Source organism: Oryctolagus cuniculus, chromosome 4, assembly GCF_051225735.1.
Source record: "Oryctolagus cuniculus isolate XC-2025 breed Fujian yellow rabbit chromosome 4, ASM5122573v1, whole genome shotgun sequence".
Lineage (NCBI taxonomy): Eukaryota > Metazoa > Chordata > Mammalia > Lagomorpha > Leporidae > Oryctolagus > Oryctolagus cuniculus.
Window position 1 is genome coordinate 51,296,214 of NC_142870.1, and position 18,958 is coordinate 51,315,171.

Consider the following 18,958-nt stretch of genomic DNA (forward strand, 5'->3'; position numbering starts at 1 on the left):
TTCTTTTGTGTCTTTGTTACTTGGGGGAAAAATTTCTAAGTGAAATATTTATTTTGTCACAGAATGCATGCATGTCAGTTATCCAGCCTACATTTTTGCATTTTGTTAAAAAATTTTTGTATTTCAAAAGCCTATGAAGAGAGAACATTTTGCCTAGTGTTTAACACAATTTCACATTACTTAAACCACACAAATTAGAAATAATGAAAAAAGATAAATGTTCAGTAGAATTAATCCATGGAATTTAGAATTCCTTCTAATAATTAATCTCCAAGTTTAAAAGTGTAGACTTTCTTTATTCACCATATATGGAATTGTTTTAGCTAAAGATGTTTTTGAAATCCTTAGGTAAAATACTTTAATTTTTAAAAATGCAGACCTTGCCACATGCAGATACCTAGAGAGAAAATAGTTTTTAGGCTATCCCAGACACTACATTGATCTTGAAAGTTCCTCTAATGAAATTAACTATAAAAGACTCCTCTTGTAATTTTCCTGTTTCATTAACTCCTTGTAAGAAGTGGTAAGGCAGGATGTAGAATCAAGCTGCAAATCAGTATGAAAGTATGAGGCAGTTTAGGAGGCTTGAAGTTTCTTGGAACAGAAAAACTTGGTTATGAAATTTTAGGGATACAAAGTTCAGTATAAGAGTATTTATATTTTATACTGAAATGAGAGGAAAGTTAATTATGTGAGAAAAATAGATGTGGATTTAAGAGCCAAAGTAGGGAGAGTATGGATATTTAACGTGTTATGGTCACCATAACAATACTTTGATGAACATCTTGTCATGTAAACAGGAAATGTCAAGATAACGGTTCTCATTTTTTGTGAGAAATGACTGTTACTATCATGCTTTATGACAAAAAAGTTTTTAACAATTGACGCAAAGGCTCTGAAGTGATTTGAGATGATGTAAATAATTTAATATAAGAATAAAAAAATTGAGGTTTGCTTCTCAAAAATCATTTTCTCACCAAGTATTTTGATAACTATTTCACAATTTTTCAGTTTTTCCTTTCCCAAACAGCTTGTCCCCTCCCCCACAATAGACATACAGACATATAGAATAAAATATCTGTTAATTGAAAATTTTCATCGTTTTTTCAAATAATATTTATTGCACGGTTTCTCTCCCTTCTCTTGTATTCAGGTTATCTTCTTTGGGCTCTCAGATCATTGAAGTTCTTTCATTTTCTTTTTCTTAACTTTTTTTTGTGTATTTTGTCATGGATGATTTCTATGAACCTATGTTTCAGGTTCAGTGATTTTTTTTCTTTTTTGCCCAATATGTTTTTAATCTCAACTGAAAGATTTCTCATTTCAGATATTGAATTGTTCTGTTCCATGATTTCCTCTGGTTTATTTTGTCTGTTAGTTGTGTTTTGCTGCTCGTAGATCTCTCCTGTGAAATACTCGGTACCATCCCTCTAGTCACCTTTTCTTAATGTTTCTTTAACTGATTTATCATAATTATTTTATACTCCCTCTGCTAACTTCAGCATCTCACCCCTGTGTTTTTTATTCCATAATGGTTTGCATTTCCCAGGATCATATGTTTCTTAGCATGTTTGGATGATATATTTTAGAAACCCTGGATTCTGTCATTTTCCTCCAAGAACTTTTGAGTTTTGTTCTAAGAGGAAGTTAATTTATACACAGCTCATCTTGATTTGGGGGGAGTTTGCTTTTAGGATTTTTAAGTGTTAACTCCATCTATTTTGATTGTATATGGGTGATAGGCGAGACAGTCCCTTAGGAGACATAGTTACTGTTACTAGACAGGGTGCTTTCAGTGTGAAAGCCACTGCTTAAAAACGCTCTTTGGTGTTTTGGGTCTCTGAAAAGGCTTTTGTCCCTTAGGGTGTGTGGATAAAATCTAGGAAATTTTTTTCAGGCTTTCACCTGTTATCCTCCAGGCTGCTTTTTATACCACCCAGCAGAGGGATAGTTTGAGTCAGCATAGGACTGTGAGATAGAAATATGCAGCTCTTTGGAATCATCCTTCTGTGGCTCCTGCTCTAAGCCCTACCCCCACTCAGAACCACCAGGCACTCTGGAAGCCAAGAATTCCAACTTCTGATTCCTTAATAAGAGGTCAGTAAAACTTCAGCTTTATAAGTCTGTCTCCCTTTTGTCAACACCTGCTCTCACATTGTAGATAGAATTGCTATTGTAGGTAGGAATGGGTGGGGTGTCTAAATTAAGAATTTTTTTTTCAATAGCCTCATCATTCAGAGTATTGTCTCCTTTAGTTTCTGCTTCTATTGAGTCTCTTTCATGTACTGTCATTCTTCCCCAGCTCCAGAGTTTATCATTATTAATAGAAGACAGCCCAACATAAGACATTCTACCGTTATCTGAAATGGCTGGAGATATCTCAGTGTTGTTGTTTCAAAACACTACAAAAGCACTACAGTTTACTTCAAATATCAAATATATTTCTTTTACTAACCAAATGAAATTTAGTCTTAGAATACTTGAAAAAATTATTTTCAAATCAGAAATGCAATTAGTTTTCTGAGTACACTGGAGTTATCACTATGGTATGAAATATCTGGAAATGTAAGTTCCCAGGAGTGATGGGGACTAGAGCAGGTGATGGATTCGTGCCTTTTCATTCTCCAAGTGTAAGTGCCTAACTTATTTTACATCTCCTGAAAGCTAGCAGGCATTTTAATAGTATTTTAAGCCTGCCCATTGTTAAAGCAAAATAGGTACACTAAATTGGACTTAGAAATTTACTAAGAGACTTTCAATAGTTGCAGTGGCACTGCTGTGAGCTGCATGGTTGTGTCACTCAAAGTTCATATGTTGAAGCCTAATCCTCAATATGATGGTTTTTGGAGGTAGGATCCCATGGGAAGTAATTAGATACTAGGAGCAGAGCCCTCATTTTTATTCCTTTAAATTTTAGTGCATATTTTCATAGGATGTTACCTTAAATTGCCTAAAGCAATTTAATATGTACTATTCAAATATTTTCCAGTATCAATATGCACATATATGTGTCATATCTATGAAATTATTTGGGGATCAATGACATGAGAAGAGACACAAGAATACTTGCCTTGCCTTCTGTCTTCTCTCTCTGCTCTGGGAAGATACAATGAAAAAGAGGTTTCCAGCAAACCACAAAGTGTACCCACATCATCCATTGGATTTGTTTTTGCCTTGATTTTGGATATCCAAACTAAGAAACTGTGAGAAATGAATTTTTTTAATCTACCAGGTCTTTAGTGTTCTGTGATAGCAACAAAAGTGACAAGTAACTGTTGGCACTGAGAAATGGAATGCTAGTGTAACATGTAGCTAAAAATGTGGAAACAACCTTGGAACTAGATAAGGGGCAAAGGCTTGAATATCATTAAAGTACGTCCTGGGGAAAAATGATATGTTATGAATGAAATTTTAAGGGTGATTTTGGTGAGGATTCTGAAAAATGAAAGCTCTGGAGAAATACATAAATATACTTAAATAATTCTATACAAAATGCTGGTAGTAATACAGATTTTAAAAGCCATTCTGATGGGGCCAGCACTGTGGCATAGTGGACTAAGCCTCCACCTGCAGCGCTGGCATCCCATATGGGTGCTGGTTCTAGTCATGGCTGCTCTTCTTCTGATCTAGCTCTCTTATTTGGCCTGGGAAAGCAATAGAAGATGACCCAAGTGCTTGGGCTTCTGCATCTGTGTGGGAGACCTCAAGGAAGCTCCTGGCTTCTGGATTTGGATTGGCCCAGCTCCAGCCATTGTGGCAATCTGGGGAGTGAACAAACAGATGGAAGGCCTTTCCCCTTGTCTCTCCCTCTGTGTACCTCTGCCTCTCAAATGAATAAATAAATCTTTTAAAAAAAAAAGCCATTCTGATGAGATCTCAGATGGAAATTGTTAAAGTTTTTGTGTGAGGCAGGACAATACTTGTTATAAAGTGGCAAATAACTTGGTTTAGTTATGTTCATATTCTAGTGTTTTTTGGAAGGTAAAACTTAGCTGTGATGAAATAGGATATTTATTTGAGGAGATTTCTAAGGAAATTGTTAGAAGAGTGATTTGATTCACCCTGACTGCATTTTTAAAATATCAGACAAGAGAAATACATTGGAGACAGAATTGTTAAGCAAATGGAACCAGAACATGAAGATTTAGAAAAAAATCTCAGCCTGTCCATATTCCAAAAAACAAGACAGAATGTTCAGAAGAGAACACCAAGGGTATGGTATTTGATAAAGAGATATATGTGGGTGTGAGTGATTTAATTAACCATCATCTCACCAAAACAGGAATACAGATGAGATTATACCTATAGAATTTCTGTCAACTGGGACTAAATTAAAGGGAGAGGATAGAATGTAATGAAGGAAGACTGAACATTTGTGTATTCTTAAGGGAAAAGGAGGAACCTCAGAGACAGTTCATGGGCCACCAGGACCATAGTTAAGGTCACAGTAGAAAAAATGACCTCCAAAGGAAGCCATGGGTTTGTGGCCTGTGGGCATGAACATTGTTTAGCAGAGAGCTGTGCTATGGGTTGGGCCACCACCAATAACTGTAGTATGGAAAACCTGCAGTTGAGCCCTGGGGATTATGATGCCACCCAGTGAATCCAAAAAACATAGAATCAAGTCAAAGAGGAATATTTTGGGCATCATGGAGTTTGCCTTGCAGGTTGTGGACTTGATTCGAACAAATTGTCCTTTTCTGCTTTCCCATTTCTCCCTTTTGGAATGGGACTGTCAGTCCTATGCCTGCCCCACCACTGTACTTTTGAGATACTGAACTTGTTTGGTTTTACAGGTTCATAACTGGATGAGAGTTTTGTCCCAGGAATAATCTACAATCTTACTCACATCTCATTTAGATAATATTTATATGAGACTTTGGACTTTAGGCTTCAGAATTGATGCTAGAATCAATCAAGACTTGGAGGGCAATTAAGAACAAATCCTTATATTTTGCCTGTGAGAACATGAATTTTGAGAGTTGATAAACAGAATGTGGCTCAGACATTTCTTTGAATGTCTGCAGTAGCATATGTGTGAGGAACTTCACCTTAGAAATTTCTATTGCTAAACCATAACATTTTCCTGCACAATATTGTATTCTCTTTGTTGGAATAAACTATTAATAGTTTCTCTTTGAAAATGTGTAATGCATTTTCCTGTTTTTAATGGGTGTTATTCACAGAAGGAAATATATTTGCACATATTTTCATCACAAAGAAGGTTGTTTGTTCATAGAATATTTTACTTTGAGCATACTGTTTTGTTTTTGACTTTAATGGCCTGGAAGTTAGTGCAAATTTGGATAACATTTTCCTACATTACAACTGAAGTCTTCATTTCTATCTTTAAAGTTTATTCTTAATGATCAGTTTTAATTTAATGTTATTCTGCCATTAGTAGTGAAGAAATTATATATTAACACTTTTGAGATTTCTAATTTTCATTGTAGACTATCATTTCCATAAGTGATAATTTGTTTTTCAGAAGTAATTTTTCAGCATATCTTATTATTTTAACTGTGACTTTTAAATAATCATGTAGAATTCAATAATAATCAGGCAAAATGTACCAAAGAGAAATATAGTTCTACTGGTTTTGTATTTGTTAAATAAACTATATATGGAGTACCTTTTTTTAACTTTTATTTTATGAATATAAATTTCCAAAGTACGGCTTATGGATTACAATGGCTTCCCCCCCATAACATCCCTCCCACCCGCAACCATCCCCTTTCCCAACCCATCTCCCCTTCCATTCACATGAGGATTCATTTTCAATTCTCTTAATATACAGAAGATCAGTTTAGCATACATTAAGTAAAGATTTCAACAGTTTGCTCCCACACAGAAACATAAAGTGAAAAATAATAGATGATTTTTTAAATGATGATGAAATCAGATCAGACATATTGATAATTTCTTTTTTTTTTTTTTTTTTACGGAAGATCAGTTTAGTATACATTAAGTAAAGATTTCAACAGTTTGCACCCACATAGAAACACAAAGTGAAATATACTGTTTGAGTACTCATTATACCATTAAGTCTCAATGTACAGCACATTAAGGACAGAGATCCTACATGAGGAGTAAGTGCACAGTGACTCCTGTTGTTGACTTTACCAATTGACACTCCTGTTTATGGCATCAGTAATCTCCCTATGCTCCAGTCATGAGTTTCCAAGGCTATGGAAGCCCCTTGAGTTCTCCAGCTCTTATCTTGTTTAGACAAGGTCATAGTCAAAGTGGAGGTTCTCTCCTCCCTTCAGAGAAAGGTACCTCCTTCCTTGATGGCCTGTTCTTTCCACTGGGATCTCACTCACAGAGATCTTTCATTTAGGTTTTTGTTTGTTCGTTTGTTTTTGTTTTTGTTTTTTTGTTTGTTTGTTTGTTTTTTCCAGAGTGTCTTGGCTTTCCATGCCTGAAATACTCTCATGGGCTCTTCAGCCAGATCCGAATGCCTTTAGGGCTGATTCTGAGGCCAGAGTGCTGTTTAGGACATCCACCATTCTATGAGTCTGCTGAGTATCTCGCTTCCCATGTTGGATCACTCTCCCCTTTATTTATTCTACTGGTTAGTAGTAGCAGGTACTAGACTTGTTTATGTGCTCCCTTTGACTCTTAGTCCTTTCATTATGATCAATTGTGAACTGAAATTGATCACTTGGACTAGTGAGATGGCATTGGTACATGCCACCTTGATGGGATTAAATTGGAGTCCCCTGGTATGTTTCTAACTCTACCATTTGGGGCAAGTCAGCTTGAGCATGTCCCAAATTTTACATCTCTTCCCTCTCTTATTCCCACTCTTATGTTTAACAGGGATCACATTTCAGTTAAATTTCAACACTTAAGAATAACTGTGTATGGGCCGGCGCCGCGGCTCACTAGGCTAATCCTCCGCCTAGCGGCGCCGGCACACCGGGTTCTAGTCCCGGTCGGGGCGCCGGATTCTGTCCCGGTTGCCCCTCTTCCAGGCCAGCCCTCTGCTGTGGCCAGGGAGTGCAGTGGAGGATGGCCCAGGTGCTTGGGCCCTGCACCCCATGGGAGACCAGGAAAAGCACTTGGCTCCTGGCTCCTGCCATCGGATCAGCGTGGTGCGCCGGCTGCAGCACGCCGGCCGCGGCGGCCATTGGAGGGTGAACCAACGGCAAAGGAAGACCTTTCTCTCTGTCTGTCTCTCTCACTGTCCACTCTGCCTGTCAAAAAATAAAAATAAAAAATAAAAAAAAGAGTAACTGTGTATTAATTACAGAATTAAACCAGTCATATTAAGTAGAACAGACAAAAAAAACTACTAAGAGGGATAATGTATTAAGTTGTTCATTAACAGTCAGGGCTATGCTGATCAAGTCACCATTTCTCATAGTGTCCATTTCACTTCAACAGGTTTCCTTTTTGGTGTTCAGTCAGTTGTCACCGATCAGGGAGAACATATGGTATTTGTCCCTTTGGGACTGGCTTATTTCACTCAGCATGATGTGTTCCAGATTCCTCCATTTTGTTGCAAATGACTGGATTTTGTTGTTTCTTACTGCGGTATAGTATTCTAAAGAGTACATATCCCATAATTTCTTTATCCAGTTTACCGTTGATGGGCATTAGGTTGCTTCCAGGTCTTGGCTATTGTGAATTGTGCTGCATTAAATATTAGGGTGCAGACCGCTTTTTTGTTTGCCAATTTAAATTCCTTTGGGTAAATTCCAAGGAGTAGGATTGCTGAGTTGTATGCTAGGGTTATATTCAGGTTTCTGAGGAATCTCCAGACTGACTTCCATAGTGGCTTGACCAGTTTGCATTCCCACCAACAGTGGGTAAGTGTCCCTTTTTCCCCACATCCTCTCCAGCATCTGTTGTTGGTAGATTTGTGTATGTGAGCCATTCTAACCAGGGTGAGGTGAAACCTCATTATGGTTTTGATTTGCATTTCCCTGATTGCTAGTGACCTTGAACATTTTTTCATGTGCCTGTTGGCCATTTGGATTTCCTCTTTTGTAAAATGTCTATTGAGGTCCTTGGCCCATCTCTTAAGTGGGTTGTCTCTTTTGATCTTGTGGAGTTTCTTGATTTCTTTGTAGGTTCTGTTTATCAACCCTTATCAGTTGCATAGTTTGCAAATATGTTTTCCCATTCTGTAGGTTGCCTCTTCACTTTCGTGACTGTTTCTTTTGCAGTACAGAAACTTCTCAATTTGATGCAATCCCAATAGTTGATTTTGGCTTTGACTGCCTTTGCCTCCGGGGTCTTTTCCAGAAATTCTTTGCCTGTGCCAATATCTTGAAGGGTTTCTCCAATGTTCTCTAATAACTTGATGGTGTCAGGTCATAGATTTAGGTCTTTAATCCATGTTGAGTGGATTTTTGTGTAAGGTGTAAGGTAGGGGTCTTGCTTCATGCTTCTGCACGTGGAAATCCAGTTTTCCCAGCACCATTTATTGAATAGACTGTCCTTGTTCCAGGAATTGGTCTTAGATCCTTGATCAAATATAAGTTGGCTGTAGATGTTTGGGTTGATTTCTGGTGTTTCAATTCTGTTCCATTGGTCTATCCAACTGTTTCTGTACCAGTACCATGCTGTTTTGATTACAACTGCCCTGTAGTATGTCCTGAAATCTGGTATTGTGATGCCTCCGGCTTTGTTTTTGATGTACAACATTGCTTTAGCTATTCGAGATCTCTTGTGCTTCCATATAAATTTCAGCACCATTTTTTCCAGATCTGAGAAGAAGGTCTTCGGTATCTTGATTGGTATTGCATTGAATCTATAAATTGCTTTTGGGAGAATGGACATTTTGATGATATTGATTTTTCCAATCCATGAGCATGGAAGATTTTTCCATTTCCTGGTATCCTCTTCTATTTTTTTCTTTAAGGTTTTGTAATTTTCATCGTAGAGATCTTTAACGTCCTTGGTTAAGTTTATTCCAAGGTATTTGATTGTTTTTGTAGCTATTGTGAATGGGATTGATCTTAAAAGTTCTTCCTCAGCCATGGCATTGCCTGTGTATACAAAGGCTGTTGTTTTTTGTGCATTGATCTTATATCCTGCTACTTTAATTTTATTCTGTGTTTAACTATGTCAGATTCATATGGTGAATGAATATAGGAGTATTTGCAACCTTTATCTTATATTGTTTTATAATATTTTTAAATATTTGTGGTTTAGATAAAATTATAAACTATTAGGGAATGATTAGGAAGGCAAATAGAATTGAGATTAAATAGTTACAAGCTAAATACCTTTAAAAAATCATAGCATTCAAGTGTCCTTTTCCTAAAGGCCTGCCAATCCTACATATGAAAATGTAGATTTTGGGGAAAAGTCCTTTAAATATGATAGCTTTAAATAATAAAGTTTAATATTCTTATTTTAATATACTAGCACCATAAAATGGGGAATTAATACCAATTATAATTTATATATGCTTTTAGTCATAACATAAGGATTCAAGTATATTGGTTCTCTAATATCTGCAAATACCTTCTACAAGTTTGAATGATCCAGTAACACTAAGAGCATTCAGATTAATAGTTACTGTTTTAGCAACAACTCTTCTTTAAATATTTTTTACTGTGTGCTTTTATCACTAAACCTGGAGATAATACTCATGGTAACAATATGTTTATGTGTTTTAGAAAGTAAACCAGCTAATCAATAGTAGGGAAAAATTTCTTTAAAAAAGTTTGTTTTGAGCAGTTACATTGATTATTTGAATAAATTAAGCATTATCTATAGTTCTAGGATACACTAGTACCTTTTCATTCAAGCTAAGATATATTAATGATATTATTTTGGGCTAATAGTTACATATATGTAACTATTGTACATTTTATGTATATGTGACATATATTCTATGAGTAGTAAACACTGAAATAACAAATTATTCCAAGATAATGTATTTCATATTTTCAGATTGTATAAGAATATATGATATTTAAATATTTTTGAAAGTCCAATTTAGAGTATATCAAAAGCCCCATATTGCCTGAAACATCATATTTCATTTTATATATAGGACACCATTCTAAATAGTTCCATCTAAGTATGTATGCTTCTTTTCTAAGTCATACACGCATATCTTCAAATCTATCCTAGCCTGTGTTAATACAATGCAATTATATTAATGTGGAGGATGTTATCAATTTGACACGGGAGGACTCATTAGTGAAAATGATTATTTAATATCATACTATATAGCACCTTCACTGTACAAAGTTGCTAAAACAGTATGGAACAAACCTCCTAAGGAAAATTTGATATAGCTTTCCTATGCTTTTCCAGACCTATTTTCAACACTGCTAAAAGGGGGGAAAATTCAAGAAGGCACTGAAGAGACCTCCTCACCAGACCCCGATGTTACTTCTGCTCTGGATGTACATGCTGCAGCTCCATAGGAGCCAGGTTGGGAAAGTTTCTAGGAAAACAACATATGCATTTATAACATATTTTTAAGTAGAAATTTTCTTTTTCTATGACAGTTTGTCTTTTTAGGCCCCAGAATTAATAAGTACATTAAAAATTCCACATTTTACTTTGAACGTATTTTAAAAATGTTTTTAAATATCAATGACAAACAGATCTTTGACTTTTTGGAAATATGTTTGAAATGTAAGAGTTCTAGAACATGAAAAATTAGCTAATTAAAATGAATATGTTTTATACAAACCTTACAAAAATCAAATTGTCCTGAATCATTTATAATGATAGAGTATAAAGTTAAACTATAAAAATATGTATCAAGAGTGGGTATTTAGCCTGGTGTTCACATCCCACATATGAGTATCTGAGTTCAATTGTGGGCTCCAACTCCTGAATCTCAACTTAGCCTCCAGCCCAGCCCTTGCCATTGTAGGCATTGGAGGAATGAATAAGCAAGTAGGAATTCTCTCTCTGTATATCTGTCCCTTTCCCTCTCAAAAAAAATAATAATCTATACTATCTATTTATCCTTTAACATCAAAATTTTCAAGCTTTCCTGTGTGTACTATATACCTGGCAGTAAGCAATTTCTGTAATCCTTGTTCTTTTTCTATACATGAAGCTCAAGGAAGTTTATAATATTATAGATTTTAATAAGTGAAAATTGGAAAGTACTAAGTGTTCATATGTTCATTTCCTCAACTGGGAAGACTCTGGAAATGTAGGCCAGGGAATTAGCAAAATTATCTGAGATGATTTTTTTTTCCCTAAGACTAATCTCAAAATCTAAATTTCAGATTTTGTAGACTTTTGAGATTATGAAAATCTTCATTCATAATATTGAAATGCATTGTAATTTGAAGAGAAGGTAGCCTCTCAATGAGTAGAGGTTGCACATCATCTTTGCAAGCATAATGTATTCAAAAATAGCATTAAGCCTTTGAAAGATATAATGGCTGAGGTATATTAAAATGTCTAAACATGAATGATGAAAAAAATTAGCTTAGACTTTATGTACATAGCTTAAAAAGTAATTAAGAAGGTTAATTTTTTAAATAAAAGATTCAAGGAAAGCAATATGCAATACCCCAACACTTTAAATTCTATAATAAAAAGGTAGACAAAAGTAGGAATTATCTTTGCATTGTATTTAAGAGCCTAATGTTAAACTATTATGTATTTACATATCTATTTAAGGAAGGTGTGGTATGTCTAATTGAGGACGGTTTTTGATTGTTTATAATTCACTTACTGATTTTAGCAGAAAGTATATTCACTAATCCATGTTCTACTTATAAGCTTTATCATATTCGCCATGTATTACAATTTTGGGTTCCAGGGGGTGTATTTTGTTGTTTTTCAACTTTCCCTAGCATTAAATTGTAAACTCTTGGAAAGAATTGATATTATCTCAATATATCATGTGTATTTCTGTCTTCCATAAGCCTACCCAATTGATTTTCAAATATTAATTACTTAAAAATTTGTTGATAGAATTGATATACAAAATCAGTAATTAAAGACAAATACTTGATGAAAGAATAATGTTTGACTTGTTTGAAAATAAGTCATAATTTCCTAATAGTTTGTATTTACTAATTTAAACACATTTATATGTACATCTGCCTAAAAACCATAAAGCAACTTTGGCGTATGTGGGTCTTCTCTTTTCTGAGTGGCTTAAGACAATGGTGATTTGGACGGACTAAGAGTAATCCAAATTACATTTTAAATTTCTAAAGCTTTATGTTGCATTAACCAAACCCTCAATGAGACCACACTCTCCAGTTATTAGATTTATTTAAATATACTATAAATGAAGATTTATGGTTCTTTATTTTGTATAATGAAAGTATTATTGGCAAATTTGGCCGCTCTGGATATTATAACACATGGCCGGCATCATGGCTCACTTGGCTAATCCTCTGCCTGCAGCGCCAGAAACCCGTGTTCTAGTCCCGGTTGGGGCACTGGATTCTGTCCTGGTTGCTCCTCTTCCAGTCCAGCTCTCTGCTGTGGCCTGGGAGTGCAGTGGAGGATGGCCCAAGTGCTTGGGCCCTGCACCGCATGGGAGACCAGGATAAGTACCTGGCTCCTGGTTTCAGATCGCGCAGCACGCTGGCTGTAGTGGCCATTTGGGGGGTGAACCAACGGAAAAGGAAGAACTTTCTCCCTGTCTCTCTCTCTCACTGTCTAACTCTGTCTGTCAAAAAAATTAAAAAATAAAGAAAAAAATGATATACGTATGGATTAGCAAAGTTAAGAAGGAACGATACTTGTTAAAGGGAAAATGGTCCAAAACCACAAAATTTCCTAACATATTGGGATATAGGAAAGTCAACGTTTTAATCTGTTAATCAATAAATCATTTGAATTAGTGTGTTAAACATGCTTTTTTCAATGAAGAAGAACTGGTCATAAATAGATAAGCTTCTATGGTCATGACTTGTGCAGATAAGCAATAGTGGCAAAACACCTTCTTCCAACAAATAAATCACACAGATAGGCTGTAAAAAAGGATTATTGTCCTTTAGAAACATTCTGAAGGCCAAGAAATAATTTATTTCGACCTTATAGTTTTGTGTTTTAATACAGATTATACCTATATCAATATATGTGTACATGTATGTATATGTACACAAATATATGTATGTATAGACACAAGTATATACACATATAAGATGTAAACATCTAAATGATATAGGTACTTGCACACATAATGGTATTAAAAATTATAGGTGAAAGGTTAGATTATGTTTTGCAGGGAAAGAAACTGTAAAAATTATCTATTATATGAAATTAAAGGAGGTAACAGGTTAGGATTTTTAAATATTTAGAAATGTAAGGAAGATGAATTATGCAATTTATTATATATATTTTATGACATGAGTAGTGTTATTCTAATACAAAATAATTTGTATTATGAACATCAACCTATAAAAATGTTATGTATTTCTCTCCTGCTACCTCACCTTTCTCTCTAAAATAACTTGAAAATGTATCTATATGTTATCTCCATTACCATGAAAGAGCTGTCTGTACTCACCATCTTCTCTCACAAAATGACTCCGCTTAGACTTCTCTCAAACTACTCTGCCTGAGAAATTCAGTTCAAGATCACTTTTAACACTCAAATTGTAAAACTCAGAATTTAATTTTTAGCCATTGGATTATTTGGATTATTTGGTGTATTTGGCACCCTTTAATCACATATAATAGCTACCTATTTTTTGACACATATCTCTTGGGTGCCATAACTTTAAGAGTATTTTGTTTATCTTCATTTTTTAATTTCTTTGGCTGGTGGTTTTTTCCAGCCACTTACATTACCAAATTTACTAATGAATCTTGAATTTGCACTCCTTGCCTGGATATCTCTGAACTCAGACTTGAGTATCCAGAATTGTACCTGAATGTGGATTTCTGTTATGCATCTCAACCAACAGTTCCATAACTGGATTACTTATCTACCTCCTACAGCTTCCTCCTGCCATTGTATTTACCATTCAACAATGGAAAATTTTAGCATTCCAGTTACTCTAGAGAAGAAAAACATTGGAGTTACACTGAACTTCATTCTTCTTAAACTGTGTGTTAAATTGAACAACAAATCTCTGTGACTTTACCTTAAGAATATATCCAAACTCTGCATGGCTTTTACCACTATTTTTGCAACTACTGTGGTCCATGATACCATCATCTTTCCCTAAGTGGTTTTTCTAATTGTATACTCATCACTCTGCCCTACTTTGTGTTTTCATATGTAAGCCTGTGCTTTCCAGTATGGAACCCTAGAATTGATGGGTATTCTGAATGAAAATATCTTCACTTAACCTGATTTGTCTTGAGTTCCATAGTCAGGAAAATGTAATGATTAGATCATATATGTAAGACCAGAATAAAGAAAGTTATGAAAGATTTATATTGATGTTACAATAGCCGCCTGACCTATGCAAATAAGTATCATCTTTTACTAAATATAAACTGGGTCTGGTGTTGTGGCATTTGGGGGTTAAACTCTTGCCTGAGATGCAGGTATCCAAAATGGGCACTGGTAGATCTCTGTAACTCGGCTTTTCAAATAAGTTGCTTAAACACGCACGCACACACACACACACACATTTTACATTGTACGGGTTTGGAGAAATTTATGGTGCCATGTACTAGTACTACTATAGTGTTTATAATGTATTTTTTACAGCTTCCCAAATTCTGTATGCTCTACATACATATGATAGCTCTCCAGCCTGTCCCCTGGGAAACACTGATCTTTTCACTCTTCCATAATATTGTCTTTTCAAATATGTCATAGGTTTCAATCACTCTGTAGGTAGACTTTTCAGATTGGATTCTGTGACTTAATAATATGTTTAAATTTGTTCGATGTCACTTCTGTCATGATAGCTCATTCCTTTTTTTGGCACTGAATAATATTCCATTGTCTGGATGTATGTAGGATTTTTAACCATGGAAGTCTGTACATACGTGAGGGCAAAATTTTAGATTTTTGTTTTCACTTTGGCAGAGTTCATCTTTGTGTCTCTTAAAATGTGATCAAATTACTTATTTAAAAATGGACTGTTTTATTAATAAATTATTTCCATTTATAGTTTGCTTGCTTCTGTACAACTTCTAAATATTTTAAAAAATGTTTCTAGTATTGGTTGTCAACTACCTCCTAAAACTGAAGTTCTCTGAGATATTCAACCTACACTCTGTAATTTTCATGCATCACCTTGGTGTAATTTTGTCAATTTTATTTTATTTATTTGAAACTCAGAGTTACAGAGAGAGGTAGAGACAGAGAGAGAGGTCTTCCGTCCACTGGTTCACTCTCCAGATGGCCGCAATGGCTGGAGCTGTGCCAATCCAGAGCTGGGAGCTTCTTCCAGGTCTCCACATGGGTGCAGGGGCCCAAGGACCTGGGCCTTCTTCCACTGCTATCCCAGGCCATAGCAGAGAGCCAGATTGGAAACGGAGCAGCTGGGACTCCAACCTGCCCCCATATGGGATGCATGCACTCAGACCAGGGCTTTAACCCCATTTTTGGCAATTTTAAAATACATTTGAAACATATTGCATTGTTTATGCTGCAGGAAAATGTCATAGTAAATATTAGGTTACTTTGTTTCTTGAAAGTTATGCAAAGAAATTTTAGATACTTTTAACTAAATCAATTTTAAGGAAAAAAGCAATTGCTTAAAATATAATTTATTTTAATAAAAATAATGAATACTCACTTCATATTACATATTTATAGTAGAAGAAAAATATTAGGATATGGTTAGTTATCTTTAATTTGTCTTCACAGATGACATCTTAAACAATTAATTTGAGAAATTTATACATATGTATCAGATCCAAGAGAAGTGAAAATCTGGTGGGTTATTCCTTATCAAACCAAACATGGCTACCTAATTTTTAATTAGTTTACTACTAATAATTAACCTATATGAATACAGCAGAGAATTGAGTATACAATATTACGGGGTTCAGAGAAGGTGGGTTGCCTGAACTGAGGCTGTCTGCTTTGACCCTACATTGCCTATTTTGACAGCATCCCAAGTTCCCAGTGATAGGGCATTTGAATCCTGACCTTGGAGCGTTCTATCTTGGTGATACATATTCCCATATATAGTGTTTTGATGTGCACCTTTTATCTTTTTTATTAATTGTAAATAAAATTGGTCGGAGATGAAGTCCTAGAACTAAAACCCTTTGTGTCCTTTGCTTTGTTGTTAGGCTTTATTATTAAATCAAAACCAACAACATTGATGTTGATTTGTAAGTACGTATTAGGTCCAAGATAAATAAAAATCTGGCTCAGTTCTCACTGATACAGGAGTGATTTTAAGAAGTTTTTCAAGTCTTCTGAATTTGTATTACAGAAGTAGTAACTGAAATTATTAAACTGAAAATGATAGGATAAAACAAAAGCAGCTAATGGTAATGCAGTATATAGAAAATCAGTATAATATAGCCATTGGGAAAATGGGTTTGGATTAAAAACTTTGTTTCATTATTTATTAGTTGTGCAATTTTGGGCACATTAACTACTCAATGCTTCTCTATTTGTAACATTACATTAGTAATAATTAGTGACTTTATGGGAATTTTTTAAGTATTAAATGAAATTATTTTATGAAAAGTGCATAAAATGGTGTTATATAAGGTTATCTACTAGTGTGCGAAGCTAAACCACCATACTTATTAGTGATTGTAAGTAAATAATAAAGGATTAAAATAAGTAATAATTTCAGTGACTAGAAACATGAAAAGGAAGAAAAAAAGGTGTGTGGGAAGTTTACTTTGTTCCTGAAATATTTGAATAAATTAAAATATAATTTTAAATCATATTTATTTTGTTTCTCTACTGCTTAATTGTCAATGTTTATACCAACTTCTCCTCTACTTTTCATCTGTTATTTAAACTTAGTCTCTCTAAGACATATTCATTTTTGCTCCGAGGAGTTAAGTTTTTAAGATAGAATCCCTGCTGTCAGGATGCTTGTGATATTATAGATTAGTAATTCCAAAGACAATGAGGATAATGACTTGCACTTAAACCACACAGTGTAAACCATTTCAATTTTTTTTTATAATTTGTAAATATCTTTACCTATGGAGAAATACCATCTTCATAACAATCCTTGGAAATTGCATTGTGTTCTTTATGATACAAGCATAGAATCAGAAGATCAGGTAAGATTAAGTAATTTACTTAAACACACTCAAAATGTTGACAGCATAGGTTAAATCATATCTTTTGACTGACAGCTCCAATTTATACCATGTAACTACTTTATTTAAAATGACAGAAAACAGCCGGCGCCGTGGCTCAATAGGCTAATCCTCCACCTTGCGGCGCCGGCACACCGGGTTCTAGTCCCGGTTGGGGCGCCGGATTCTGTCCCGGTTGCCCCTCTTCCAGGCCAGCTCTCTGCTATGGCCAGGGAGTGCAGTGGAGGATGGCCCAGGTGCTTGGGCCCTGCACCCCATGGGAGACCAGGAAAAGCACCTGGATCCTGGCTCCTGCCATCGGATCAGCGCGGTGCGCCGGCTGCAGCGGCAGCCATTGGAGGGTGAACCAACGGCAAAGGAAGACCTTTCTCTCTCTGTCTCTCTCTCTCACTGTCCACTCTGCCTGTCAAAAAATAAAAAATAAAAAAAAAAAGACAGAAAACAAGCATTACAGAGTATGTTATAAATACAAACTGTGTGTCATAGTCCATTTATATTTATAGCAACTGAGAGAAAAGAAGAGACCTCTATGACCTGAGGTAGTCATGAAAATAGCATGATCTCTGGGAAGAAAGACAGGAGTCAAAGAGCTGCCATATTCTTTCTCACCAGTTGAAGAAACTAGGGTGTTTTGGGTTTGAACCAAAGGCCAAGAAACTGAGTAGGCCTAGTTATGACAGGTACTTGGAAAAAGCTTAATGTTTTAGATCACTCAGGCTAAGTATTTGTCGTCTTGTCCATGCTGTACCACAAAGACACTGTCAGCAGAAAGCAGCCCCTACTATACCCCTCTACACAAGAGGATAAGCTAGTTGTAGACTGACAATTTTGTTGAATGGCCTGATGAGCATTAAACACAGTGCCTGGCACAGAAGAGGTAGGGTTTCTGAACTTACTGTTATTTAAATCCAGGGTTTCTGAATTTTCCTTAGCTTATGTTTTTATGCCATACCAGGATGCTAAAAGGTTTCCTGTGTTGTTTGCCATGCCAGTGGAGTATGTTATTTTTTAAAATGACACATTTTATTTGAAAATTAAATTTAGAGTTATGTCCTTTAAAATAGAAATGTTAAGATTGATATATCTAATGATTGAATCACTAATGAGAAATTCTACTTGGAAATTCATTTCATGTTTATAGTATTGAAAATTACAAGTCTACATTTAATTATTTAAAAACTCATACACATTTTCATATCTCCTTTCTTCTCGTGAGTTAGGCTTTAAAAGTTTCTTTAAAAATCACAAATAAGGGGCTGGCATTTTGGTACAGAGGTTTAAGCTGCCATCTGTGACTATGGCATTCCATATGGGTGCTGGTTTGAGTCCTGGCTGCTCTATTTCCAGTCAAGTTCCTTGCTAATGTGCTTAGGAATACATCAGAAGATGGCCCAAGTGATTTGGCCCCTTTATCCATGTGTGAGACCTGGATGAAACTGCTGGCTCCTGGCCTTGACCTGGTCCAATCCTAGCTATTGTGGACATTTGGGGAGTGAACCACAGGATCAAAGTCTTTGTCTTTGTCTGTCTGTCTTTCTCTCTCTCTTCCCTCTGCCTTTCTGAATCTCTCCCTCACTCTCTCTCTAAGTGTGCCTTTCAAATAAATACGTAAATCTTTAATAAAGTTGCACAAATAATATATGCTAGTATATTCTAATAATACCAAAGTCCATGAAGTAAAATGGAAAATTTCTTTGAGAAGTACTGCTTCCTTGTTCAGAAGAAACTTTTCTTTCTTTCCAGGTCTTTCTTTTAATAAAAATGGAACAGATATTCACATTTCCTGCCTATTTCATTT

At 35.4% G+C, this 18,958-nt stretch overlaps 1 protein-coding gene across 5 annotated transcripts in view; it reads left to right on the top strand.

Annotated features, from left to right (window-relative positions):
* The window catches only part of EPHA6 (EPH receptor A6), a 1,031,027-nt gene that overhangs the window by 152,696 nt on the left and 859,373 nt on the right, over positions 1–18,958 (top strand). The window contains exon 3 of one of the 5 annotated variants that reach the window (XM_051859386.3): positions 10,282–10,401. The exons of the other annotated variants lie outside the window; for them this stretch is intronic. Coding sequence (XP_051715346.1) covers positions 10,354–10,401 — 48 coding nt within the window. The 5' untranslated portion in view covers positions 10,282–10,353. The remainder of the gene's footprint in view (positions 1–10,281; positions 10,402–18,958) is intronic. 5 annotated transcript variants of the gene reach the window in all.